Source organism: Penicillium odoratum (assembly GCF_028828045.1).
Source record: "Penicillium odoratum strain IBT 22623 chromosome Unknown utg000006l_segment0_segment0, whole genome shotgun sequence".
NCBI classification, from domain to species: domain Eukaryota; kingdom Fungi; phylum Ascomycota; class Eurotiomycetes; order Eurotiales; family Aspergillaceae; genus Penicillium; species Penicillium odoratum.
Genome location: NW_026643148.1, coordinates 4,323,875 through 4,349,745, shown reverse-complemented (window position 1 = coordinate 4,349,745; position 25,871 = coordinate 4,323,875). Strand labels below are relative to the sequence as shown.

The following is a 25,871-nucleotide window of genomic DNA, read 5'->3' as shown; positions in this document are numbered from 1 at the left end:
CCAAGCATGAACCATCGGGGAAGTACCAACTTGATTGGCTCAATATTGAACTACCCCTGACGCTACCGACGCTAAAATGGCTAGCGGCTTGAATTAGGGGCATTTGGACCCCCAAAGAACCGGTCAAGGTATCCTGATTGGGATTGGATCGTCCAAGGTTTTAGTTCAGGGGCCATTCAGGGTCTGGTGGTCTTGGGGTGGATACTATCACAGGCCGTGGGTTGATGTCCTTTTGTCTCTCGGCTTTCCCCCCCCAATTCTTCTTTCTTTGTAGGCCTTACTCTGTGTCCCACCAATCCAGGCATTTTTGCCCAGTCATTCGTTTTTTGGACTCTATTCTAGTCATTCGCTCTTTACCTTCAATATGAAGTTCGACATTTCACCCGCTCGGGCCGCTGTGCTCGTTGCCCTCATTGCAACTGTTGAGGCTTCTCATCACGGTCATCTCCATGCTCGTCATCACGAAGCCCGCACCGTCCCAGAGAACACGACCCTCCAGAAGAAGAGTGGACAGTGTCAGTTCCCTACTGATGCGGGATTGGTCGCCGTTACACCCAATGAAGAGAACGCTGGATGGGCCATGAGCCCCAATCAGCCGTGTGAGCCTGGAAATTACTGCCCTTACGCGTGTCCTGCAGGCCAGGTGTCGATGCAGTGGGACCCTGAGGCTACCTCTTACACTTATCCTATGTCCATGGTGAGTTTGCGCTAGTATATGTGTCATATGCAAGGGGGTCGCGCTGACAGCTGATAGAATGGTGGTCTGTACTGTGACGAGAATGGTGACATTCAAAAGCCATTCCCTAGCAAGCCCTACTGTGAGGATGGAACTGGTGTCGTGTCAGCCCACAACAAGGCCAGCAAGCCTGTGTCTTTCTGTCAGACCGTGCTTCCTGGAAACGAGGCCATGCTGATCCCGACCTTGGTTGAGGAGTTGACAACTTTGGCTGTGCCTGGCATGTCTTACTGGTGCTCCACTGCTGCTCAGTACTACATCAACGCCCCTGGTGTCACTGCTGAGGAGGGCTGTATCTGGGGTACCAATGCCAACCCAGTTGGTAATTGGTCGCCTTACACCGCTGGTGCTAACACCGATGGTGACGGCAACACCTACGTGAAGATCGGCTGGAACCCTATCTACTTGGAGCCCACCACTCCCTTCCGTGACGTTAGGCCCGAGTTTGGTATTGAGATTGAATGTGAGGGTGATGACTGCAATGGCTTGCCTTGCCGTATCGATCCCTCTACCATGGCTGTGAACGAAATGAGCGCCCCCGATGTCTTTACTGGTGCCGGTGGTGCCACTGGTTGTGTTGTTACTGCTTCCTACGGCTCCAAGGCCAAGATTGTCGTCTTTGAGGTTGACGGCAGTGGTTCCAGCGCCAGCGAGACTGTGTCCGTCCCCACCAGCACGGTTGCTCCTTCAAGCACCAGCATTAGCACCTCCACCTCCACATCCACCCCTACGCCGACTCCAACTACTACCAGCACCACCGAGACTCCAACTTCGACTTCCACCCCGTCTAGCACTTCAACCTCGACTCCTACTTCCTCAGCCACCTCGACCTCGACCTCGACCTCCACGTCCACTTCGACCTCCACTCACACTTCTGCCTCTACATCTACTCTGACTCCCACCTTCCACCGCATTTATAGCACTAGACTTCCCAAGGCTAGCCCCAGCATGAGCTACAGCTACCGCCCACAAGCCTTCTACCCAACTGGTGCAGCGGAGGTCTCCTCAAGTGAATCTACCAGCGGTGTTTCTCCCGCCTCCGCCTCCACCTCCACCACGACAAGTGCCAACGGCGCCTCCAGCGCCGCCCTCTCCATGATCAGTCTCATCTTCGGAGCCGTGGCCGCTCTGGCCATCAACTTCTAATCTGTCTCAAGTCAGATGTCTTCCTACGAAAACCGCAGTAACCCTTGCAACGTCCCGTGCCCTCATCTGATCCTCCACGCCAGACATGCACTTATTTCATTCTCTGCATCCATTTTGCATAATTTGCACATGTTCATCCCTTAACCATACTTCTTTTCTACATACCCCTTCTACTACATTTCTTTCCATCCTTGGGATGCTTTTATGACGACCTCCACGTTGCCATTTCTTTCAGCTTTTACGATTATTATACCTTGGCTCCGCTTGTTTTATGCTTCTTGAATATCCTTTCCTTTTGATTTGTACTGGGTTTGAAATTTTTGGCTGGACATAGGGAATTGGGTCCAATTTACATTTTCAACACTTATGGCTTGTGAGATTCTAGATGAGGTCGTAGATAAGGATCTTATTCAATAACATGTCCTAATTTTAAACTTTGAAAGATCCTGAACCTTTGCATTTGCTTCTCTAGCCCACTCTTTCCGTCAAGATCATCCTGACTGACACCCTAAGCAAGGCGACTGACCTCAGCGGCCTGATTCAATCACTGGGCCTGATCTGAGGTTCCTCATAATGTCGTATCTTCGCTTTGATGCATTTGAGAGCCAGGTAGAGCCACTCGGGATTGTGCATACTCTCAAACAGAGGCGTCATCCGACAGACGGCAAATCGAGGCGGCTTCGTGTGCTCGTCTTCCCTCTCAATTTCCTTGCCTACATACACTCAACTTGTCGTTGAACAAGCGTCCATCATGGCCGGATCTAAAAACCGTCGATATCCAAAGCACACCGTCAACTCCATCCGGGAAATGGCTCTTTGTCGACCGCTCTGATCGCGATAAATACGATCACTATGAGTCCTCAGATTCCGATCCACATGATGAATTTCCGGAATACGTGAGAACGGTCCTCGAAGATCGCAGCGGCAAGCCTGTTCGAGAAGTCAGTGGCCCGGGTCTCTTCAATGACTTGTATATGGCTGTGGGACAGGCAGCGTTATGTATGCCAAAATTGGAATTGCTGACAATGGAAACGGAGGCAGGAAGAGGCTATCATCGGTTCAAATATTCCTCGGAAGAGGAGGCATACGCAAAATGGTCTGACCCTCTCGGATTCCAGCCTGAAGAAAGGCTTCTGAACCTATGGAATCAAGTGGGTTCTAAAAACACCGGTGGAGATCTCACAGTCAAATTGTGCAATGATTGAGAAGGTTAAAACCAGAACATTCTGGCTGCTGACTTCCGGATCGTGCTCAATTCTTGCCTTTTGGGGGATCTTTTATGATATCGCCTTTGTAGGACGGCGGAAGGTGATCAAATATATGGGTCTGGGGTAGGTTCTGGCCTGTTTCGTCATGCACCTTTAAGTACTCGATCCTTACATAGCATTTATAGTAAGGTTCTCGATCTTGACGATCTCGTCACTTATACAGACTGGTATATCATCTCTTCTGGGCTACTTATTACCGTCAACCATCGCACCAGACTATAGGTCCTGATAGACATATATAGTATGTTGAGCTGTAACAGTGATTCGGGTATCAAACTAATGCCTATGGCAACTTCGCAAAAACGTCCGTCCTACTTTACCAATATGTACAATATGTTTTTGACTTAAAATGTAGTACTAACTCTCTGTAGATTTTATGAATGTGCGTATGTACCAATACTTCTTCTAAACCAACATGATATGCATTGACCCATGCAAATATTCAACAATCCACACAACGCCAATTGCCCAATTCCATATACTCCAATACGCCTCCAGACATTTATATTCAATAATTTAATTCCTCAACAGGAATGATCATATCTGGTCGTCGTGCCGTAATAGCCATTCGGTTGAGATTCCGCTGGTGAACTTCACGCATGTACTTCCTCTGCTCGTAGGGAACTTCGACGGCCGGTGTTTCATCCGACCCGTGATACATGCTGTACCCAGCAAAACCAATGAGGCAGCATAAAATACATCCGAGCATGATGCAAACAATATAGAGAGAGTAGTGGGTGGTCCCATCTCGCTTAGCGAAGGTTGAGATGGTGTGGAGGATTTGCATGGCGGGAGGCATGATTTCGTAAGGAGGGTGGTAAAAGAGTGACCTAAGGAGAAGATGTCAGCTTTACCATATAAATGGATTTGGGCACTGAGCCCTTGACTTGAGACATACTGGTTAAGAGATCGAAGTAGAACTTCGGAATAGTTGATAGAGCGAGGGAGCAACGAATGTGAGATATCATAACATGAATGACAAGTGCGAAAGCCCTATATATGTCAATTTTTTTGTTACTCGCCTGCATCTTACCTTAGTCAAATCCAAAGATAGGTAGAGCTGAAACATTCAACTTAGTATGTACTAGACAACTAAACTATCCTAACTAGGTATAGCGCCGCTTGGTGCTCGGGTTATGATGTCATAAACCGAGCCGACCAACCAGAATTGAGTATCCACAGTGGATCATGTATCTAAGTAGCCAATCAAAGATCAGATCTAAGATTTTCCGACTCTCGAGTCTTAACGCCTAGCTCGCCTGCTACGACCCTAAAATCCATGTGGGTCCTATAGACCCTATTATAGATCATTTCTTTATGGAATTCTCCTTAGGTCGAGTATCTAATCCTTCTAGTTCAACTGGGTCCCTGATGTCGGCTTGTAAACAGGACAGGATTGGCTCTCACCGTGAGATTAATTTTACTCCGTGCTTGCTAGTGCATGTCTGTACTGTTTGTGGTGGTCTAATTTTGGGTTGGGCCCCGCTGTGTCTCCGCTGCAGGTACACAGCACAGGCCACGTAAAGGCAAAAGCAGAGACTGTTTATCACCATTTGGTCCAATGACAATGTTAGTCTCAAGATTGCTTGCGTACCTCATTCTCAATGAGACTTGGTCACCGAGAAATGAGAGGATTGGAGCGGTGGAGACACAATCGTCTGAACATATGGTAAAGGACAATGCCTCTGTAAGGTCACAAGCAGTGCAAAGACTCTGAGCTGGGATTCTTTAGGCCAGGAAACTTCTGGAGCTGCGAAAACCAGACACATGTAGCCAATTACTTCGTACTCTAATATCTTCATTTTCTTCCAAGATTCTTTGATAGCATGTAATTCGCGTATTTCGAACCCAACATATGGCAAGTCCGGGATGTAACAATACAATGATGCGAACATTACTTTGAGAGACCACGTGCACAATCATCCATCGTGAATCCACTTTCGGTTGTCACATCATCGTCTTCAATGACGAAGGTCATTGCTCCAGTATAATAGGCCTTGCCCTCAACCTGAACAATAACAGCTTGCCTTGCGACCCCATGCTCTCCTTCCAGCCAGACATTGTCATCCACGATCAAAGCAATGAAAGCACCGGTATCAAATCGATTCGACACAAGAGAGTTGTAAGCCCACTTCTGACCACGCGGTCTCACGTTCTTCGCATTGGCCAACGCCATACGAGCGGTCACACATGACCCCGTTGGGGATCGATCAATCTGATTCTCGGCGAAGAAACAAAGTCCAGTCTCCGTGCCATCCACACCATCCGGTCTAGATCCGATGTCACGATCCACAAGCATGATAGAGTAAAGGAAAGATAGCCTCTCATCCTCGGGATGACGCAACGCAGTAATAACATCGGGCCTTGTCACGAGGTAAGCCTTGAGCTTCTTCACTGCGCTCGCAACGCACGCAAGGTCAATCTCGCTCAGCCCTTCCGTGAAACCCAGTTCCCGGGCATCAACCAGTACGTAAAAGGCACCACCATAGGAGATATCAAGTGTGATGGATTCCCGACCTCCGAGCTCGGGCCACGCAACATCTCTAGGGATGGGAATCGTAAGATCGATCGCTGCAGCGTAAGCTGGCGTAGAAAGGAACTTGACCGAGCGCGATGGATCCGATTTCTGTCCATCGGGCGTAGTGGGTACAGTAACCCGAACCAAGCCACACGGTGCATGGATGTTGACAGCAACCTCGTTGGTCGCACTGTTAACCACCAATGTATCCCGCTTCGGAAATACCATCAGATCATTGGTATCGACTAAGAAGCGACCCAGTGCAATGGTAGCATGTCCGCACATTGTAGAGAATCCGCCATTATGCGTGAACAGTGTGCCGATGTGCGCTTCTCCACTTTGGACGAGCTCTGTGTCTGGGATGATGATTGCACCATACATGTCGTAGTGTCCACGAGGCTCGAGCATGATGCGCTTGCGAATATTGTCATGGTTTGCTTTGGCTTGGTCGCGCTGTTCGAGAAGTGTTCCTTGGAGACGGGGGAAGCCTGAGTAAATGATTCGTGTTGGTTCACCGGTGGTGTGCATGTCGACACACTTGATCACCTCGCCTGGGCTGTTTTCAAATATCTGGGCTAAATCCATGTTGGGGATCTGAGCTGATATCGAAAGAATGTGTTAGCTTGAATGATGTGGGGAGAAGTAGATTGAGGGGTAACCCGAGACTGACTCCAACTTGACGGCTACCATCTCCGTGTATCAATGTGAATTCGGGTGATTGTTGCGGAATTCAAGAATTCATCATTAAAAGTCTATTATAGACGTCCTCTGTGAAGTAGGTAAAAGGGTAATAGAATATAGTAGGGAGAATCATGAAGATCAAACAAAAAAAGGTATCCCCCCGTTTATAATCCGTCTCTGCTTAGCCATGTTATCCCTAACTTAATGGGGATTCTCAGGATCGAACTAACGCTGTCTTTCGGACGCGCATACGCTTTACAGCTAATTTGGGAGATTTCTCTGAGCCAAATAGTGATCATCAGCGGTGCTCTTACCACTAGGACAAGAGGGAGGGGGATACCTTTTTCAACTTACTCTTTCTTATATTGGTACTTTCTTAGCGTTTTGGTGAGGCCATCCCTCTTCTCCAAATGCTTGGTTTTGTTGCTATTCACACTTTCCCAAGTTTACTTCCCACCTTTCTCTTTGCCTTCTGAGGTTATTCCCCCTTCCTCCTCTCACCCATACAATTCGCCATTCTCTTTAAGTTTTGAAATCATCCCCAATATCATTCCTACTTGATTACTATATCATTCATAATACCATTCTCATTCCCCCATATTTCCTCCCCCCCTCCACCCTTCCCTAGAAGGTACGGCACTTCTATTTCACACCCATTTTACATTCTTTTTATTTATATCTCTTTATCTCAGGGTAGCTCCACTTGATTCATAGTTCATCAATCTTTTCCCACCCCAAACAATCTACTTTATAGTATCTCATTATGAGTCGTGATCTATATCAAAACGTGGGGGCGGGGCTAGATCGGATTAGTCAGCAACAGGGTCATTTGCTCAGGAAAAGCCGACTTGGCACTCCCAACTCACGCCTCATGGATCAGAAAATCGAGCCATGCTACACTTGTCGCAATCGTCGCATTCAATGCGACCAGTCGGGTATGCCTTGTGCAAAATGCCAAAAATCTGGCTTGGAGTGTAATGAGAAAAGACCCGTCCGGTGGGTACAGGGCGTCGCAATTCGCGGGAAAATGATGGGCCGGACATTTTCGAGCAATGCAGATAACGTTAATAAGAAATCCGCTTTGATAAAATCAAGGCGCTCAGTGGTCAATCCTGTTCGTCCGGGGAGTTTGAATTTCAATAGTAAGGAAGCTACTGAATCACTGAGTCTTTGTGCAACGCTGATCTGACTCCAGATTTCACCCTCGATTCCTTACCAAATCTATCATTTACTCTCCAAGATCCATCAGTTCTGCATCTAGACAGAATATCCCGGTATTATGTTGACTATTGTGAGACCACATCCTCTGAGATAAGATTCATGGACTAACATACGTCAAAGATAACGAGCGCATCTGCAAGCTCTTCATCGTATATGACAGCGACAAGAACCCCTTCAGAAGCCTCATTTCTCTTGGTCTGAAAGATCCGGCCCTTCTCAAGGCCCTTCTAGCACTTGCAGCTCGGCATCATGTCAACGCAGGTCAGTGTTTTGACCAAGCTGAAACACCAACAGAGCCGAGACTCGTCAACGCGCATCGGGATGCACTTTCTTTTAAGCATCAAGCTATAGAGGCACTATCACTTTCCTTGCGGGATAACAAAGATCTCAAACAAGATACAACAGTGGCCAGCATTTTTCTCTTAATATTCCTGGACTTGATCGAGTCTGGTAGCGATGGCTGGAATTTTCACCTCGAGGGTGCTAAAAAACTGATTGCTTCGACATATCTAACTCCCGAAAGCCATGCTGGAGTTAATCAAGGACCAGGGGAGACTGTGCAAGAGATCCGGGAATTTATCACCAAACAGATTCATCTGTAGGTCGTTCGTTGCCATTTATTGAACCAACTTGAAACTGATTAAAATAGAATTGAAACACTCGGATCCGCCTTCACACGTCCGAGGTTGCTGTCACAGTCTAGCTCATTAGGTCTGCCCGAGCTCCAACATCAGGAAATCATTGAAAAGTCTTTCCTCGGGTGTCCGGAATCCCTACTAACGGCCATCCGATGCCTTTCTGTGCAGCGTGATAGCATATCAGCATCCACACCACTTGATTCTGCCGCAGTGGGCTTGGACCAGAGTGATACAACGTCGTTACTGAAGCTCATCCAGAACTTCAATTGTTACGCTTGGGCCTCGGGTCTACAACGATCTCGGGGTTCATCGCCCCAGGATATAGCAAACCTCTGCAGATTATCACAGGCATATAAAATTGGCTGTCTTATATATGGCGGAAGGATTCTCGATGCCCTTACTGGAGCTGAGTCTTTGCAAGATGACCAGGTCTTGGAATTATTAGGTGTGGTTGATTCTTTGAAGGATGACCCGGCCTTGTTTAAATGCATTTTATGGCCGATCTTTGTGGCGGGGTTGGAATGCCAGCTCCAAAATCAAAGGGATTTCCTCATGAATTGTCTAGAGAGATTCTGGACTCTAACCAGCTGTTTGAACGCTGTCAACGCAGCCAAGACCCTGCAAGATCATTGGCGACAAAGCTCGCCAACAGCTCGGTCACAGTGGATCTTCAACATCGGTAACCTGGGTCGAGACTGGCTTTGGATTTAATTTCTGGCTCCATGCAGAATGATATTATTTTAATCAACAGTGTCTATATGCCAATGATTTAAATGCTTGGAGAATATCTTCCTTCAAATCTTCCCAGTTCTCCAGCCCAACTGATATCCGCAAAAGCTTCCGATCGACTCTAGGATCCGACAGAGCTCGCCACTCGATCAAAGACTCCACACCGCCGAGACTCGTTGCATGCTGGAAGTAATGCAGCTTGCTGGGCAAGATCTTAGCATATTCTTCCTGGTGCAGAACAATTGAGAAAACAGGCCCAAAACCATTGGGCATTTGCTTCTCCAACCACGCCTCCTTCTGAAGACTAGCATGATGAATCTTCTGCAAAACAGCCTGCACAATTGCCTCTCTTGAAAGTGGCGCTGGCGATGGAGCACTCAACGCGGCATCAAGCCACGAAATTAACTTCGCAGAATTCTGACTTGCGCGCTGTACCCGAACCTCAAGCGTGCGCAGACTCCGAACCCCAAGCCAACTTTCCATATTTCCGAGCACATTACCCAGCGCGAGCCTGTCCTCGAATAGCTGCTTCGTCCAATCCGCGCGCTTTGTCACAAGGACACCGCAGAGGAGATCACTATGTCCACCGAAATACTTTGATCCGGAGTGCATGATGATATCCGCGCCCCACAGGAATGGATCCTGTAGACCGGGTGGTGCGAATGTACTATCAACGATCAAGTATGCACCACGCGAGTGCGCCTTGGCAGCATATTCCTCGATGTTAAATGCCGTACCAAGCGGATTGATGGGTGTTTCGAGTAGAATCACATCTCCTTCACTTAGATCCTCGGCTGGGCAATCGAGACTAAGCTTCTGGAGTCCGGATAAACGGGAAACGACTGCGATAACTTCATGGCTACCGTGGTAACCCTCGCCGACTGATATACGGCGCGGGTTTAGAAGTGTCAAGGCGGCATGCAGTGCCGCTAACCCAGTAGCATAGCTTACCGCATCTCCCTTCGTGAGTGATGAGAGGACCGCCTCAAAGCGAGTCTGGTTTGGGGCGAATTCACGGGCGTAGACGAAGTTCTTCCCATCGAATTCTGCCTACTCAAATGTCAGGATCGTACCATACATGGATCGGGATCACATACTACTGGATCTTCGGAGAGGGTCAGTTTGTTGGGATCATCCGGGTATCTGAATATCGTGGACAGATGGATTGGCGGCGCAACATCGGTTACCAGATTCAAGCGGTCATCAGCGTGAAGCGCCTGAGTTGCTGGATGTATATTTCCTGCCATTTTGTTGATTTGAAAAGATTGAAGGTTGAATCAAATTTTCAGTTTATATACTACGAATGATGACTGTCATGATCCACTCCCGGCAACTTCCTAAAACGGTCCGCATCCACTTCAGCAGCTTTGAACCAACGCCACTCCAGCCATATAAACTAAGATCAGAAGATAGGATTTGGGTAATATGAATAAGCTCGTCTCGTATTGGATATAGCCAGGGCCTAGGACCATGGTCAGCAGAGCCATTTCGGCTAAGTGCGGCCTTTATCGCTCAACCAAGGGAATTCAAGAGCCTGCCAATAAATGTTGCCAACTTACTATGCTCTACTATTTTACCAACTTACTTTGTTCTGCTAAGATGATCAATTACCCCCGAATCAACTGTTAAGGAGCTTTAAGCGCGATTTTGACTTTTGCACGCCCATCCATCTACCGGTAACCAAAAGACATTACTTTTGGATCAGGGCACTTCAAAAGCTCATCAATGAAAGAGTTTGATTGTCTAAAGGGCTTCTGTGATGCTGTGGAGTGTTGGAATGTCCCAAAACTGTAGTCAATTAGAGAAACCGGTCAGTGAAGTTACTAGTCGGGGTATGCGGGCAGCGGAAGTGGAGTCCACCGAAGCACCTCACCTTAACATTCCCTTTCCCTTCTATTCACCACCCTGATATCGTCAAAATGCCCCCTTCGGCACAAACTGTGAGTTTTTCCAGTATTCAAATTGTTTGAATTTCTGTCCAGACAGTCCAGTCCTCCTGCAATTCAGTCAGGACTGGCTGCCTAGAGCTACCCCGCACTGTTATCATCGCCCTCCACCTGCAGTCCGCATATTTCTGCGACCAGACAACCCAAATGGATACAGACAAAGCTGACACAGTGCCAAAGACTAGATTGGTATCCACCCTGCGCCTCCTCATCCCACGTCTTCGCCTTCTCCAGAAGAAAGACACCGCCTCCTCCGTTGTCCAGCGCCGCGAACTCTCTCAGCTTCTCAGTGAAGGGCGCGAAGCATCAGCGCGCATCCGAGTGGAAAATGTGATCTCAACTGACATCGCGGTGGAAGTGATGGAGGTAGTAGAACTCTACTGCGAGTTGCTACTGGCGCGCGCAAACGTGCTGGACCAACTCGCATTTGGAGAGAAGGGCAGTCGGGCCAGATTACGCGCCAAAGAGCTTTATAAGAAACAAAACCAAGCGCAGACAGGCACAACAGGAGCAACTGCGGAGAGCTCTGGGTCTCGTTTTGGATTTGGCTGGTTTTCGGGATCGCAAAAGGAGGCTGGTACTTCTGCGATCGCGTCTGGCGCACATGATACCGATGCGTTAACAGAGGAAGAGAATGCTTATATGGATACTGCTTTGGATGAGGCGGCTGTGGCTATTTTCTATGCGTGGCATCGCTTTCCCCATGAGGTGCGCGAGTTGACCATGCTTCGGAATATGCTTGGGGAACGATATGGCAAAGAATTCATGGCGCTGGCACAAGACAACAAGATTGATTCAGCCAAGGTTTCCGATCGGCTTTTGAAGGGATTGCGAGTGCGCCCTCCTCTACCGGAGCTGGTGGAGATGTATCTGCGAGAGATTGCGAAAGCATACGGAATCACATGGCCAGCGGGTGAGGAATCCCAGGAAGACCTTGGTGCTCCCCCGGAATATATGGACGACCAAGATGATGATGGTGGGGATCTTCCACAGACACCTAGTAAGCAGGGAGATTCAAGCAGCTTCTCTGAAGCTAGACGAGCCTCTGAGACTAGTGAATTGAATAAAGCCACGCCTCCACGGGGCCCAGCAACGGGCCGCAGCCCTGTCAGTGTCGCGCCTCCAGGTCCCAGGTTTACGGACAATCCAAACCCACGAGTCAAGGTCCCTGGGGCAGAGGGGAAAACTGCCAAGCAGGAACCTGCGACACAGAGCAAAAGCAACAACGGGATTCCCGAGCTGGATGAGCTCACACGGCGGTTTGCAGACCTCAAGAGAAAACCTTAGGCTACCAAGACAGTCAGTTTAGCTTTACAATATTGCATGTTCCCGATCACCCAGGAATCAAATCTATATTCTGTACCATTTTGTATATTGAACTAGGACAATTTCCAATCGGACTCTTTTCTGTTGACCCAGGCACCTTCCCTTGTATATGAGTGATCTGGTCAGAGGATCACGGTGGCATATACAGTAGAACATATCTGCTCCGTAGATTGCCGATCAATGGCTGATCCCGAATAACCACTTGAGGTGTCTTTTCGCATATCTAGGTAAACGTCTGCAGGTCAAATGACTTAATTTGTCCAAATTGGGGCTATCAACACATTCTATACATTTATCTGTAGGACCCACCGACTAGTAGAAAACCTGCATAATTTCCCCCCTCTCTCACATGGATTCCCACCACAGACAATTAGGCCCAATTGTAAGTTAGAAGTGCACAGGGCGAGATCGTAAGACTGGCGCGGGCCGTTGAACTAAAAAAGGCGGGACCATTCCCGCTTGGGTAAAGGTCCACATTTGATCTCGAATCTCGATTCGATGCATCACAGAACGCTGATACCAACACGAGCTTCCAATTTCCCCCCTCAAGCATTCAAATGAAATATCCATCCGATCCTTGGAAACTCCGATCCTGACTCGATCTTCAATCCAACCCGCCTCTTGTCAGGCCCTCTCCCGAGCCACACCACGACAGATCCCTCCAGATCGATCCGATCCTTTCCCGTCAGCCATGCCCGTCTACATGATCCATGGATTTCGCTGGCCCCGCGCCGGCTTCACCGGCATCCGAGTCTACATCGTACTTCACAACCTCGAAGAAGCAGCAGCCGAATATATCCAACAACCACTCACGTCAGAACTACTGACCGAATCTTTCCATAAGACACAACCCGACCTTGTCGCGCGGCTGCCCGAACTGCGCTTCATCGAGCAGTACGATCCGCTCGACGAATCAAGTAATACCGTTAGCCAGGATCATGCCTATGTCGCATCGAAGGTCCTGACTATCCCTGATTGTCGCAGCTCTGTGCCGGATAGTGCTGGGCCCGGGATGAATATCGCGGACTGCGTTGAGCAGGGATCGGGCTTGTCACAGGATGAGTCGGAGGCGCTGGAGGAGCTGCGCAATCGACTAGCTCCTGGGGAGAAGATTGGCTGGTTTATGGTTTACAATGGGGATCCGGATCGATTTTATCCGTCGTCTGAAGACGAGAGTGACGAGGAGTATTATGAAGATGATAGCTACGTTGATGAGAAGTCGGGGGCGCGGTCGGAGGCTGCGACTGAGCCTAGTACGCCGGTCAGTGTTACGGTATGTTGGAGACCTTTTCAGATTAAGTCTTGTTCTGGAATGTCGAGCTAATGGTCGATTTATAGTCGAGACTGACGAGACTTTGGAATCGGATGAGCTCATCCTAGGGATCTTCTGGATTTCTTCTGAACACCGACCGGGAATACTGCCTACGAATAATGACCTTCTGAACACTTTTTTCGTTCATTGCCTTTGAACCTACCCTGTGCGAAGTTTGACGAGTTTTACGCCTTACGCTGTTGATTGCCTCAGATCGTTGAAAATATTTCCTTTCCGACCTATATGCCTTTGTGATTGCTAGCGACCGATCGAAAATTTAGGTGCATACATTAGCTGCTGAATCATCATTTTTTAATCCTCAATCAAAATGTTCTCTATAGACTATACGTATCTACTGCACATCAAGTATGTACTAAGTCTGATAGCAATAGGCGGTGAACTGGCAGTATATCGGAGGGGAGCTTCACGATAACGGAAATCGCGGAGAACCTCTTCAAGCTGCACTCCAAAGACTCGATGCGAACCAGATGACCAGGTACTAACAATGGTACTTTCATTTATCCTCGTTCAGAATCGCCAGTCAGTATTCCTTGGGAGAGATTACCCTGGTCCAAGCTGATAATCATTATAGGGGCAAAACGCGCCTGGCGAAATGGTACGCCCCGTACAGTGTGAGTGTCGCAATCCCTCTGAGTCCGCATACACTAACACATCAATAGGATGAAGAGAAAGTGAAACTCAAGGGCGAGGTCCGATCCAAGCTTACCTACCTCTCCGCTCAATCTCCCACTAACGCCGTACAGGTCCACCGTCTTGTCGCACCCCGAGATCAGAAATACCAGTCCAACTTTGTGGAGTTCCGTCGCAGTACAAAGGTGGTCTATCGACGATATGCGGGTCTCTTCTTCTGCGTATGCGTGGATGCCAACGATAACGAGCTGGCATACCTGGAGGCTATCCACTTTTTCGTCGAGGTGCTGGATCAATTCTTTGGGAATGTGTGTGAATTGGATCTAGTGTTCAATTTCTACAAGGTGCGTTAAATATGTATATTGATTGATGGATGGTGCTGATGTTGTATAGGTCTACGCTATCCTGGACGAAGTCTTTCTCGCCGGCGAGATTGAAGAGACGAGCAAACAGGTTGTGCTTACGAGACTGGAGCACTTGGATAAACTGGAGTAGGGCCTGTGGAAGGTGGTTTCTATGGGATTGGATGCATCAGCGCATACGTATGGGACGCGGAGTTTTGGAGTTCAAATCCTGGAGTTATGTGAATATTAACTTAAAATGAAGACTTTCAACTGGTCGTCGTTTTAGACTTGAATATAATCTGGTTTATCAAAATTGAACCGAGGGTTTTCTAGAGGATGTTGGATGAATAGATGAACCTAAATGATGATTTACCATGGCTAGGATCTACAATTCCATAAGGTCAATCACCATGAGCCGCATGATGAACCTTGCGAATCCCATGCAGTATACAGTTAGCATACATATAATGCACATGATATAACCCGAAAGGATTATGCTTCAGACCGAATGGAAGTGCAATCGAGATTGTACATGTATGCTTAGTACCAGGAACAAGCTGCATAGACTATAGCCTTAATGACCAAGTCAGCTCCAGGGCTGTCAGTGATCAGGGCAATGCATCACTTGGTGTGCTTGAATTCCATCTAGGTATAACCTTGGAAGTACAAAAAAGTTATCCTACAATAGACTATGTAGCATTATTGACATGTACCCAGCTATAATCCCATTAGCCTTGGCTAATAGGTGCCACTTTAGGGCGAATGTCGAAATCAGCAACCAATCTTGGCAGATGCCAAGACCTGTATATCGTATTCCCTTCCTCACCTGGACATGGACCCTGAATGAGACCCTGGAAACCCCATGCCTAGAATGTTGCCGCCTACATCGTTTCAACTGCCGAAATCACTGCCGGTGCATATCAAGCGGGGATGAGGGTTCCAACATGCAACCAAGCTTTGATTAGAGCGGAAATGTTAAAACCAACGTCGTCCGCTGACCGACCTGATCCCGCGTGAGGTGATTGTGCTCATCGATGGCGAACACCCTGGTCTGGTCTTGGCATCCCCCATATAATCAGCCTACCTCGCTCCAGGACCCTGAATGCCCCTGGAGACCCTGAGTCTTCTTCTTCTTCTTTTTTTTTTAACCATTGAACCTTTTACTTTCCACAGTGAAGTGAACTACATTTATTAAACATCTTTAGTGAGACGATGAGACCAGATTTATACAATGAAGTCTGAAATGTGATGACACCCACTACGGACTAACCACTCATCAAAACAGTAAAGGTACGAAGCACGGATACAGAGTACAGCGCAACTTACAACACCAGTACGGAGACCTTGTACTCCGTACTCACTATGGTTATCACCTTCCCCCCTCCCCTGACCCAGAAACGGGACGATCACTCCAGTCTCGGCAGGTCAATACCTGATCAACACGAAATGGGACTTTCCCTTTCCATCCTTGCACTGCCCCCGACTCAACGAAAGCCCCGCTCAAATGACCGAAAGCCCGCGTTGATCGGAATGTGATTTATTGTTTTCTTGGCATGAAAACATTGGTCTCGACCACGAGGTACAATCAATCCGACGAGCTAGTGATACGCCACGGAGTGATTTGTATGGAACCCGATATTGGATCCAATCTTGCCGGATCTGGGATAGGCTGAAGATGAAACTTGCTCAAACTTTGTCAACATGAACATGAACTTGGCTTTTGAAGAACTTGAAACGACTTGAGCTGAATTGAACTGAATTGAACTGACTTGAACTGACTTTAACTGACTTGAACTGGACTTGAATTTCTCTAGGAAGAGTCAATTATACTATACAATACAGTTCAATGCAAGTTCTTTGAACTTTCGGCATTCCCCACTTTCCAGGGACGCGTTGCCCTTCCCCGCTTGGTCACCAATCAGCATTGTCAGCCGCACGGATCGTCCGCAAGACCCGAACTTTGGCTGCTCAACTACGCATCAATTCCTGCCTTTTGCCGAGTTTACGTGGATGGCGCTCTTGGCACGTAACGGAGATTTCTGTGACAAGAATATTACCAACTCCACCCCCTGACAATCCCTGACAACCCTGCGTCAGCCTGTGACGTTCTTGTTCCCTGCGCCCCAAATTTACTTTCCATTATGGGAGACGTCGACTGTGTGTACGTGGACTGCATCGGAAATCCATCAAAAATTATGAAACAAAGCGAATGGCGACCAAGGGACCAAAATATCCGCTAAAATTAAGGGAAAGATTGACAGCAAGAGGTGGAAACGTCGCCACTCGCGGGGGTTGGTCTTTGGGTTGTGAATAAGTGGTTCGCTCCACTTGATTGGCGCTTACTCTGCTTGACAGATTTTCCAGCTCTAATCGATCTTGGAGAGATCAACGTATTTTATTCCGGATTCTTTTTTTCCTTCCCCCTTATCACCATATCAACCTTACTCCATTCTAGACTTTCTTTCGAATTGTCGGTCCCCTCTTTTTATTTATTTATTACTTTATCTATCCACTTGGATCTCCCTTTCTTTCTCTCTTCCATCTTCATTCTTTTCCAGATCTTCTGTTATCTTATATAATATCGTCATGTCTTTGCAGCTTTCGGACAACTTGGCTCCTCAGCCCTGGACTGATGTCTTCACCGATGACACCAACATTGATCGTCGCAAGTGCCACCGCACTGTGCCTATGAAGGTGCTGGCCCTGGGTGTTGGCCGTACCGGTACTGCTTGTGAGTTGGGGATTCGGATTCCAACGGTATCCATTACACCAAACTGACGTGTTCTAGCTCTGCGCAAGGCCTTTGAGCGCCTAGGTTACGGAAAGTGCTACCACATGATGTGCGCCTCGGTTGAGAACCCACCCGACTGCCTTATGTGGCACGATGCCCTGAACGCAAAGTACTACGGAATTGGAGAGTTCGGCCGCAAGGAATGGGATCAGCTTCTCGGTGACTGCCAGGCTGTGTGCGACTGGCCCGCCTGCGCTTTCGCCAAGGAGCTGATCGAGGCCTACCCCAATGCTAAGGTTATCCTGACCACCCGTGACGTCGACCCGTGGCACGCATCTGTCATGAAGACCGTCTTCTGGCGTGTCAGCGACCCCGAGCACAAGTTCGTTTCGAACTTCAGCTGGGCCGCGGGCATGTACTACCCCATGCTGAACAAGTTCTTCGAGACTTTCTTCCGTGGTGACTTCCCCGGCCAGGGCAAGCAGGTCTACAACGATCACGTCGCCGAGGTCCGATCCTTGGTTCCTCCCGAGCGTCTCCTTGAGTACAACATCAATGACGGCTGGGCCCCTCTCTGCGAGTTCCTCGAGGAGGAGATCCCTGATACCCCCTTCCCCCGCGGAAACGACATGGCCGATTTCTACAAGCGCTGCAGCACTCGCAACCGTCACCAGATGATGAACGCCGCCCTGCAAGCTGTCACTGTCAGTGGTACCATCCTGGCTGCCGGTCTGGCTGCTACCATGGCCTGGAAGCGTTTCGTTCGGTAAATAATCAACGAGGCCCCTGACCGAACAACATTCTTTGGACCTTCCAGTGTGCGCAGGCGCATACTGACAAGGGAACCCCGCGTGGTCCATTCTTCTTTTTATCCATTTCAGAGCCACGATCTCATTTGTTTACAGGCTATAATATTCCCCTTTTCTGCCTGACGCGATTGCATTGCAATCATGTTAATTCTTTGGTACATATTTATTTGGGACCTATACCTTGGTCATTTCTGTTGTTTTTCATATTTTGCATTGGTTAAGCCATTGGGGAAATCCTCGGCCGAGGAACGGTTACAAAATGATATGCATACGTTTTGACTCATGTAAGGGGTAACCTCCTTGATTCTTCACAGTAAACCTGATTCTTTGCATCACCTTTGTAAGATCAATGTTACAAGAACAAAATCATTACAATTGCCATAATGCTCAAATGTAAACTATCGTAACATATGACCTGTTATAATCAAGGATCTTCAAGCTAAGCCGCAAAGCTTAACCCAATCCACAACTTGAACCGAACCAAATCAAACCCAAATTCAGATCCAAACCTTGAACCCCAATTCAATCCTAAACCCTGAATCCCCGAATCCCTGAATCCTGAATCATCGTTTCAAATCTCCTACGTGTACGTGTGCTCGTCAGGGGCGAAACAAAGCCCCACGGAACCATTCGTACTCGTACGTATACCAGATTTCTTGGCCGACTAGCGTCTTGGCATCTCAAAGGGGCAAATTTCCATTCTGGAAAATTTTTCTTTTTTCGCGCCCGCTCACTCTGTACTTGAATTGCCATTGGCCGGAAAGGGCAACGTCATTTGGCTTGCGTGGGACATAGAAGATTGAAACATGGCGCGTAGTACTCCGCAGTTTAGGCATGTTTCGTACTCCTGTACAAAGGCGAACTTGCATCGTTGTTATTTATGGGAGGACGCATACGAACCATTCGAGGTTGGTACTCTGTCTCATGTATTTATGTTTAATTTATGTTTATGGAACGGGTATATGTGGATATGGATGCAGATGCGAGGCCCTTTTTGATGTTTTGAATGGATGTTTCCTTGTATGGAGTATTTCTACCTGGTTTCTATAGAATTAGTTATGGTTGGACCCTGTTCGTTTGCATCCACAATGAAGATCCAGTAAGACCGGATAAACTGGTTCATGATTCATGGTTTGTGATACAGTTAACTCCGAAGGATTGACTGCAGGACTGCGCATGAGTCCGCGCGTACGGATTGGAAACCAGGAAAACTGGGTTCGATCAGCCACACACGTGGAAGGTTCATGTGGCGTCTACATTTCGATTTCTGGTTTACTAGAACATATGAAGTACTATTATTGTAAATAGCTACTGCAAGATGTAGTTAATAGCTCACATTAGACTTTAAATAGGAGATAAATCTCATGTTCCTCTATATTGGTGGTACAGATCTTGCGTGACGTGGCCTGGGGGGCAGTACCGGTACCGTACGGTAATGGGCTAGGCTAGGTCCCTTTAGCCCCAAACTCCAATAAAATTGATTTGAGGGGAAACAAGAGGCATTTTACCATAGTAAGAGCATGAATAATGAATTGTATATGGAGTAGACGAATTTCATATGAGATGATAAGTAACACTCTTATAGAGTATCTCCCCCCACATACGTCACTAGCTTATGAACTACTCAGACTTGGCTCTCTTGGCAATTCATAAGATAAGCCTTCTCGTCTCTATCAGTGCCGAAAAAGCTGGTTCGTCCAATCGTCAACTCCACACTACTCCGCTTGGTGACATATGGTGGACTCGTACCCTTTTTTCCTTCCGGCGATCCTTCTCCTGATGGATTCTTTTGTAAATGCTTCATACCTCCCCTTGCATACTGGTCTCTGGTCTCTTCGTCTTTTTCCTTTTTGCGGAGTGATGTGAAGGAGAACCCATGGTCGCCGCTATCTATCCCTCCGTGAGGACATCCTCCCTCGTCCTTCTCGGCTTGCTGCTATACATTCTTGGCGCTGTCGCTGAGGATCCTGTGTCTTTCTTCAAATCGGTAAGTAAAAAAAAATACCGATCACACCATTCAGCCCTTGTTCAAGCCAATTTTAACCTTGCTTCGCAGCGACCCGACATCTATCCTCCGATCTTCAAAGTTGAACACAGCGACGAATCAAAGCTCAGTCCCGGTTACATCTTCATTACGCCCTACGAGGCCCAGAACCCGGGTCCCTATATTTTTGACAACAAAGGAGTATGGAACCCATTGCGACCACGGATAACGACAAGCGCTGACCTGGTTTTTTGGTGATAGGAGCTAGTATGGAGCGGTTGGGGTGTCTCTGGACCGGGCAATGCTCACGGATTCCACGTGTGCAAATATAAGGGCGCCGACCACTTGTGCTTTTTCCAGGGCAACCAGCAGAAAGGCTACTGTCGCGGACATGGCATTATCATGGACAACAGCTACCGCATCGCGCGATCCGTCCAACCAGGCGGCGGAATGGCATCTAGCGACATGCACGAATTCATGCCGATCAACGACGGAAAATCAGCCCTGATGACCGTCTACCAGCAGCGACAGTTCGACATGACTCCCTGGAATATCAAGACCGGTGTGGGTTGGCTCATGGAGAGTGTGTTCCAGGAGGTGGACGTGGAGACGAGCAAGGTGCTGTTTGAATGGCGGTCTCTTGATCACGTTGATCCGTCTATGAGTTACACCTACCCCGCCCATACAGATACCTCTGGAACCGGATTGAACGTCCACGAGCCCTGGGATTACTTCCATATCAACTCGATCGACAAGAATGCCGACGGTGACTACTTGATCTCGTCGCGACACACTTGCGCTATCTACAAGATTTCCGGAAAAGACGGGTCGGTAGTTTGGAGATTGCATGGCGCGCAACCCACCTTCCGCAATATAAATTTCAGCTTCTCGCAGCAGCACGATGCGCGCTGGCTGTTTGAGAATGCCACCCACTCCGTCGTCTCACTATATAATAACGGATATAACGGGTACAACCGCACTCACGCCTACTCTGGGGGAATGATCATTCTGATCGACCACGTGGATAACACGGCTCTGCAGATTCGCGACTATCGCCCTTTGATCCATGATCTGATTAGCTCCAGTCAGGGCAATCTTCAGCGTCTACCGAACAAGAACGTGATGATGGGCTGGGGAAATAATCGTTATATCTCAGAACATGACGAAGAAGGGAACATTGTGTTCTGGGCTGAGATTGCCGCTGACCCAGTCATGAACTATCGTGCCATGAAATTCGAGTGGGATGGTCAACCTACCGATTCCCCTGCCCTTTGGACGTACTCTCGAACTGGGGATCCCTTCTCTCCCACCACATTCTATGTCAGTTGGAACGGCGCCACGCGCGTCAAGGACTGGCGATTCTTCGGTGCCTCCAACATGACCGGACCGTGGACACTATTAGACAATATCGAGAAGACCGGGTTCGAGACCGAATATACCAACGCCAGCTTCTACCCGTGGACCCGCGCAGAGGCCATTGACCAGAACGGCGCAGTCCTCGGCCGGTCCGAGATCAAGTATACCTTCGTCCCTTCGCCAGAGCTGCGCGAGTTCTGCCAAGACGAAACTTGTCTGGATGCTCCTGGATACGGATTCCCTGGCGAGGAACATGCTGAACCGTTCATCCCGCCCGCAGGCGTCAACACAGTGCCATGGGTCGACCCCGAGCACGACGGATCCATCTGGCAATACCCCTCTAGCTCCCCGCATGTTGAAGGCCCAGTCTACGAGAAGCCCTGGACCTCCAAACCTCGCTATCTCTGGGCGGGTGTCGTAATATTGTCACTTACGTTCATCGGCGGAGGCTACTACGTCTTCCGCTACTGTCAACATCAGCGGCTGGATCCGCTAGATGATCAAGAATCAGCGGAACCGTTGAACGGTATGGCTGAGTCAAAAGACCGCCGTTCCAGCGATCTACCGTGGTGGAATTGGAAGCGGTGGACCGGAGGAGATGAAGGTCACTATTTCCCACTTGCGGATCGCAGTCCGAACCACAGACGACAGCGGACGGAGTAGACGTTTTAATTATTTCATTGTTCCTGCATTGCATTGCTTGGGCCTCATTGGGACATGTTCCCCGTATATACTACAAATCAGCGACGGACAAAATGATAGATCCTGTAAAGATTACATACCAATACCATCAAATACCATTAAATCCAAGCTCTTACGTAATCAGTTGAGCCAAGTCGGCACTGAATGCTTTTTTCATTTGACTTTTTCTGTACCATATAAGCCATACGTCCTGGTATACGCGTCCTCGGTGCCGCCCGGAACCTTTCCTCGCCTCGGCGCCCCTGGTATATGACAAGTGCGATACGAAAATATCTGGATCCGGCGAACCCATCCCCACCCTGAAACCAAAAGAATTTGCAGAATTCTCCAGAAGAAAGAGGGGCCCCTAGGAGTAGAACCCTGGGTTCCCGTGCGCCCATCAACGGCATGAAAGATTTGCTTTTCGACTTTGGCCTTGTTTTTTTGGCTGAAGCAGGATCTGTAGATCAATCTATTGAGTGTAACAGTGTGATCCAGCTTATTTACACACTTTAGCTGATACTTATCCCTGATTGAAACGTGGAGTTTTCTGATACAGAGGCGAACTAACTCATCGGGAAGAAGTCGATCAGTTACCCCGTTGAGTTATTGACACTTGTCTCTACTGTATAGTGTCGGCTACGACGGCGTACGGGGTATGAACGTTGGAATTCTTTCTTATATTTTTTTATCCGATTATTTTTATCCACCTATAATATGACCCTATGTCCCGGCTATGTAGTACACACAGAGTATCCGTACAGATAGATTAGATCCACCTAGAGGGGAAATGGATTCGGGGATAAATTACGGAGTTTCCGTCAACAATAAGCCGCGTCGACCTGAAGCCTGCCAAGCCCCGAACCCAAAAGCAAAGCTTCTAGGGGCGCGCTAAGGCTAATTAGTCAACTTTGTCCTCAGAGAGTTACGTAGACCCGTTACGGACACTATACCCGATTCTTCGAAATGGCAAAAAGACTTGATTTTCTCGGATTTATTTTGGAGTAAATTACGCAGTATCCAGTCTACAGGTGAAATTGAACTTTTCACTATTCTTCGAGTGCCAAGAAATGTCCGGAGACGCACGGCCTAGACTGGCGACTCATGAGCCATTGTAAGAGGACTCGGAAATATAAGTGGATCTTGTCGTCGCAAGCCCCGTCTTGTCGATCGTATATGAAATACGATTCAATACAAACCATCGACTTGTACGAGTACGGAGTACAGATAGGAGTGTACAAAAATGAGTGTACGGAGTATAGAGTATAGATCTGGGTGTGGCTTATAAGAAGATATCCAGAATAGGTACTGGGTTTCTTATGGCTTTTACCTGTGGAAACTATGGAGAAACCATGATCATCATTTAGATTTTATTCTTTTTAATTTCCTCTCAATACGAACGGGTCAAAAAGGGGATCCAGTAACAAACTACACACGAAACGCCATAGACGATCTTTTCTTTTCATCCTTCTCTACAACTTAGAAAGATAATCCTTTTACTCAACTGCAACCATCTTTTCACTTTTCTTTTGTTGTGGTGGACCAATTATAACCGGTGAACCCCTTTCAAAACCAAAATTACACGAAACCCAAAGGGGCCGCATCCTGACGTCGTCGGTCTCCATCGGTACTCCCCCGGCTTACATATACATTCTTGGGTCATGCCTGCGAGGTCTCAGAGCCATAAACCAAGTAATGCCCGCCACGCGCGTACGACTTCGTGGTCGAGTGGCTACCATCATATAACCCAGGGTCACGGTAACGGCGAACCATCCGAAGTTATACCTCAACGACGTCGCCGCGAGTCCCAGCTCTCTCTCGCCAGCGTGGACGAGAGCCCCTCCTCCCCCGACACTCCGATCGATGACCCCGTCATGCTCCGCAATACCTCAATGGATCTGGACAGTCAGAAGAATCAACATGTGCGCAGTCGCTCCCAAAGCCAGGGCCAGCTCCTGGCTATGCAGTCGCTACACACCGAACAGCCCGTCCGCCCTGCCCCGGTAACATGGATGTCGCTGCCGAAGAAGGGCCAATTGGCCCTTCTAGGTCTTTGCCGTGTCTTCGACTTTTTGCAGATCGCCTCGCTGCAGGCTTACATGTTCTATCAGCTCAAGTCCTTTGATGAGAACCTTTCCGACTCCGATGTCGCTACCCAGGCTGGTATCCTCCAGGGCGCTTTCACTGCGGCCCAGTTTGCGACGGCCATCCCATGGGGTCGTGTGGCTGATGCCGAGTGGGGTGGCCGGAGATTCGTGCTGCTGGTAGGTCTGGTTGGTACGGCTGTCTCCTGCCTGGGTGTGGCCTTTTCAACGTCGTTTGCGCAGGCCGTATTCTGGCGTTCGTTTGGTGGCGCTATCAATGGTACTGTTGGAATTATCCGAACTATGATTGCGGAGAATGTGAAGGAAAAGAAATATCATTCGCGCGCTTTCTTGATCCTACCCATTGGATTTAATATTGCGTCCTTGTTTGGTCCTGGTGAGTTTCCTTGTCTCCTAACTTATTAGGTCTATACTAATACTGCATAGTTATGGGTGGTATGTTGGCCGACCCTGTTAAGAGCTACCCCCGCTTGTTCGGCCCGAACTCGTCTTTTGGAGGCGAGAATGGTGTTCAATGGCTGGAGCGCTACCCTTACTCATTGCCTATGTTTGCCAACTTCATCTTCTTGTCGATCTGCGCATGCTTGGTGGCATATGGATTGGAAGAGACACTGCTTTCTTGCAAGGGTAAGCCGGGCCTGGGATCCTACGCCATGAAGCTCTTCGCTCGCCTTGTGCGACGCGTTGTCGGTACTTCTTCACCTCTGTACTCCCGTCTGCCTTTCCGGGACTACGAGGAGAACGGCCCTTTGCTTGCCGGAGCCTTGGATCGCTCCGAGAGCTACGAACTCGAGGAGAAAGCTTCCAAGCCTATTCGCACCAAGCGTGTGTTGCCATTCCGACGAATCTGGACCAAGAACGTTTTGTGCACTCTTGGAGCGCAGGCTTTCTTCGATTTCCAGATGGGTGCATTCAACAACCTCTGGTTGCTTTTCCTCTCGACTCCTCGCTATGACCCGGCTGACCCCGCAAGCCCTGCCCAGAGCTTGCCCTTCATCTTTACCGGTGGCCTGGGTATGCTCCCGCAAAGCGTTGGCTTTGCGACCGCGATCCTGGGTGTAATTGGCATGTTCCTTCAGTTCACCATTTACCCCACCATCAACGGCCGACTGGGCACGGCCAAGAGTTATCAATACTTCCTCTCTCTATTCCCATTGGCCTACGCGCTGGCACCTTATATCGCCCTGGCCCCGTCCAGCACCCCACCTCCCGGCCAGGCCAACGGCCCGTGGGTGTGGATCTGGATCATTATTGTGCTCTTCTGCCAGGTCACCGCCCGGACTTTCACCCTCCCAACTTCTATCATCCTCCTGAACAACTGCTCGCCACACCCCTCGGTCCTTGGAACCATCCACGGTATCGGCCAGTCCGTCTCCTCTGCCTTCCGAACCATTGGCCCCATTTTCTCGGGTGCGTGGTACGGATACGGTCTGGATATTGGCACAGTTGGATTCGCCTGGTGGTTGATTGCTTTGGTGTCCGTATTTGGCTGCGTTGCTGCCATATTCGTTTACGAAGGCTCTGGCCATGAGATCCTTCTCCCTGGCGAGGAGGATGAGGTCGTGGAACAACATTGATGTGATACGTTATATTTTCCGTTTGAGCTGTACATTGCTTCACACTTGCATGTCATTCGGTGTCGGTGCGGTGGGTTTCTGCTTTTTCCTTTCTAGTACATCGCCTTGGCTG

General features: G+C 48.7%; 11 protein-coding genes across 11 annotated transcripts; 8 read left to right on the top strand and 3 right to left on the bottom strand.

Annotated features, from left to right (window-relative positions):
- Positions 1-364: 364 nt before the first annotated feature.
- On the top strand, positions 365-1,882 carry N7520_010016 (SUN domain-containing protein; the record flags this gene model as incomplete). Its single annotated transcript, XM_057143950.1, has 2 exons — positions 365-697; positions 755-1,882. 2 exons carry the CDS (start codon positions 365-367, stop codon positions 1,880-1,882), a joined length of 1,461 nt encoding a protein of 486 aa, XP_056993238.1.
- Positions 1,883-2,455: 573 nt separating this feature from the next.
- Positions 2,456-3,087, top strand: N7520_010015 (uncharacterized protein; the record flags this gene model as incomplete). Its single annotated transcript, XM_057143949.1, has 2 exons — positions 2,456-2,491; positions 2,530-3,087. The coding sequence occupies 2 exons, from the start codon at positions 2,456-2,458 to the stop codon at positions 3,085-3,087; spliced, it is 594 nt and encodes a 197-aa protein (XP_056993237.1).
- Positions 3,088-3,658: 571 nt separating this feature from the next.
- On the bottom strand, positions 3,659-3,937 carry N7520_010014 (uncharacterized protein; the record flags this gene model as incomplete). Its single annotated transcript, XM_057143948.1, has 1 exon — positions 3,659-3,937. One exon carries the CDS (start codon positions 3,935-3,937, stop codon positions 3,659-3,661), a length of 279 nt encoding a protein of 92 aa, XP_056993236.1.
- Positions 3,938-5,044: 1,107 nt separating this feature from the next.
- On the bottom strand, positions 5,045-6,253 carry N7520_010013 (putative proline racemase; the record flags this gene model as incomplete). The annotated part of the gene is made up of 1 exon (XM_057143947.1): positions 5,045-6,253. The coding sequence occupies one exon, from the start codon at positions 6,251-6,253 to the stop codon at positions 5,045-5,047; it is 1,209 nt and encodes a 402-aa protein (XP_056993235.1).
- A 967-nt stretch (positions 6,254-7,220) lies between these two features.
- Positions 7,221-8,919, top strand: N7520_010012 (Zn(II)2Cys6 transcription factor; the record flags this gene model as incomplete). The annotated part of the gene is made up of 4 exons (XM_057143946.1): positions 7,221-7,491; positions 7,545-7,640; positions 7,691-8,168; positions 8,220-8,919. 4 exons carry the CDS (start codon positions 7,221-7,223, stop codon positions 8,917-8,919), a joined length of 1,545 nt encoding a protein of 514 aa, XP_056993234.1.
- A 33-nt stretch (positions 8,920-8,952) lies between these two features.
- Positions 8,953-10,184, bottom strand: N7520_010011 (putative transsulfuration enzyme family protein; the record flags this gene model as incomplete). Its single annotated transcript, XM_057143945.1, has 2 exons — positions 8,953-9,987; positions 10,035-10,184. 2 exons carry the CDS (start codon positions 10,182-10,184, stop codon positions 8,953-8,955), a joined length of 1,185 nt encoding a protein of 394 aa, XP_056993233.1.
- Positions 10,185-10,856: 672 nt separating this feature from the next.
- Positions 10,857-12,170, top strand: N7520_010010 (IST1 family protein; the record flags this gene model as incomplete). Its single annotated transcript, XM_057143944.1, has 2 exons — positions 10,857-10,877; positions 10,965-12,170. 2 exons carry the CDS (start codon positions 10,857-10,859, stop codon positions 12,168-12,170), a joined length of 1,227 nt encoding a protein of 408 aa, XP_056993232.1.
- A 730-nt stretch (positions 12,171-12,900) lies between these two features.
- N7520_010009 (AP-2 complex subunit sigma) lies at positions 12,901-14,667 on the top strand (the record flags this gene model as incomplete). The annotated part of the gene is made up of 5 exons (XM_057143943.1): positions 12,901-13,482; positions 13,914-14,017; positions 14,114-14,153; positions 14,202-14,516; positions 14,566-14,667. 5 exons carry the CDS (start codon positions 12,901-12,903, stop codon positions 14,665-14,667), a joined length of 1,143 nt encoding a protein of 380 aa, XP_056993231.1.
- Positions 14,668-17,102: 2,435 nt separating this feature from the next.
- On the top strand, positions 17,103-18,017 carry N7520_010008 (sulfotransferase family protein; the record flags this gene model as incomplete). The annotated part of the gene is made up of 2 exons (XM_057143942.1): positions 17,103-17,247; positions 17,305-18,017. 2 exons carry the CDS (start codon positions 17,103-17,105, stop codon positions 18,015-18,017), a joined length of 858 nt encoding a protein of 285 aa, XP_056993230.1.
- Positions 18,018-19,932: 1,915 nt separating this feature from the next.
- N7520_010007 (arylsulfotransferase family protein) lies at positions 19,933-22,059 on the top strand (the record flags this gene model as incomplete). Its single annotated transcript, XM_057143941.1, has 3 exons — positions 19,933-20,043; positions 20,113-20,241; positions 20,302-22,059. The coding sequence occupies 3 exons, from the start codon at positions 19,933-19,935 to the stop codon at positions 22,057-22,059; spliced, it is 1,998 nt and encodes a 665-aa protein (XP_056993229.1).
- Positions 22,060-23,738: 1,679 nt separating this feature from the next.
- Positions 23,739-25,759, top strand: N7520_010006 (putative MFS transporter; the record flags this gene model as incomplete). Its single annotated transcript, XM_057143940.1, has 2 exons — positions 23,739-24,558; positions 24,609-25,759. 2 exons carry the CDS (start codon positions 23,739-23,741, stop codon positions 25,757-25,759), a joined length of 1,971 nt encoding a protein of 656 aa, XP_056993228.1.
- Positions 25,760-25,871: the final 112 nt, after the last annotated feature.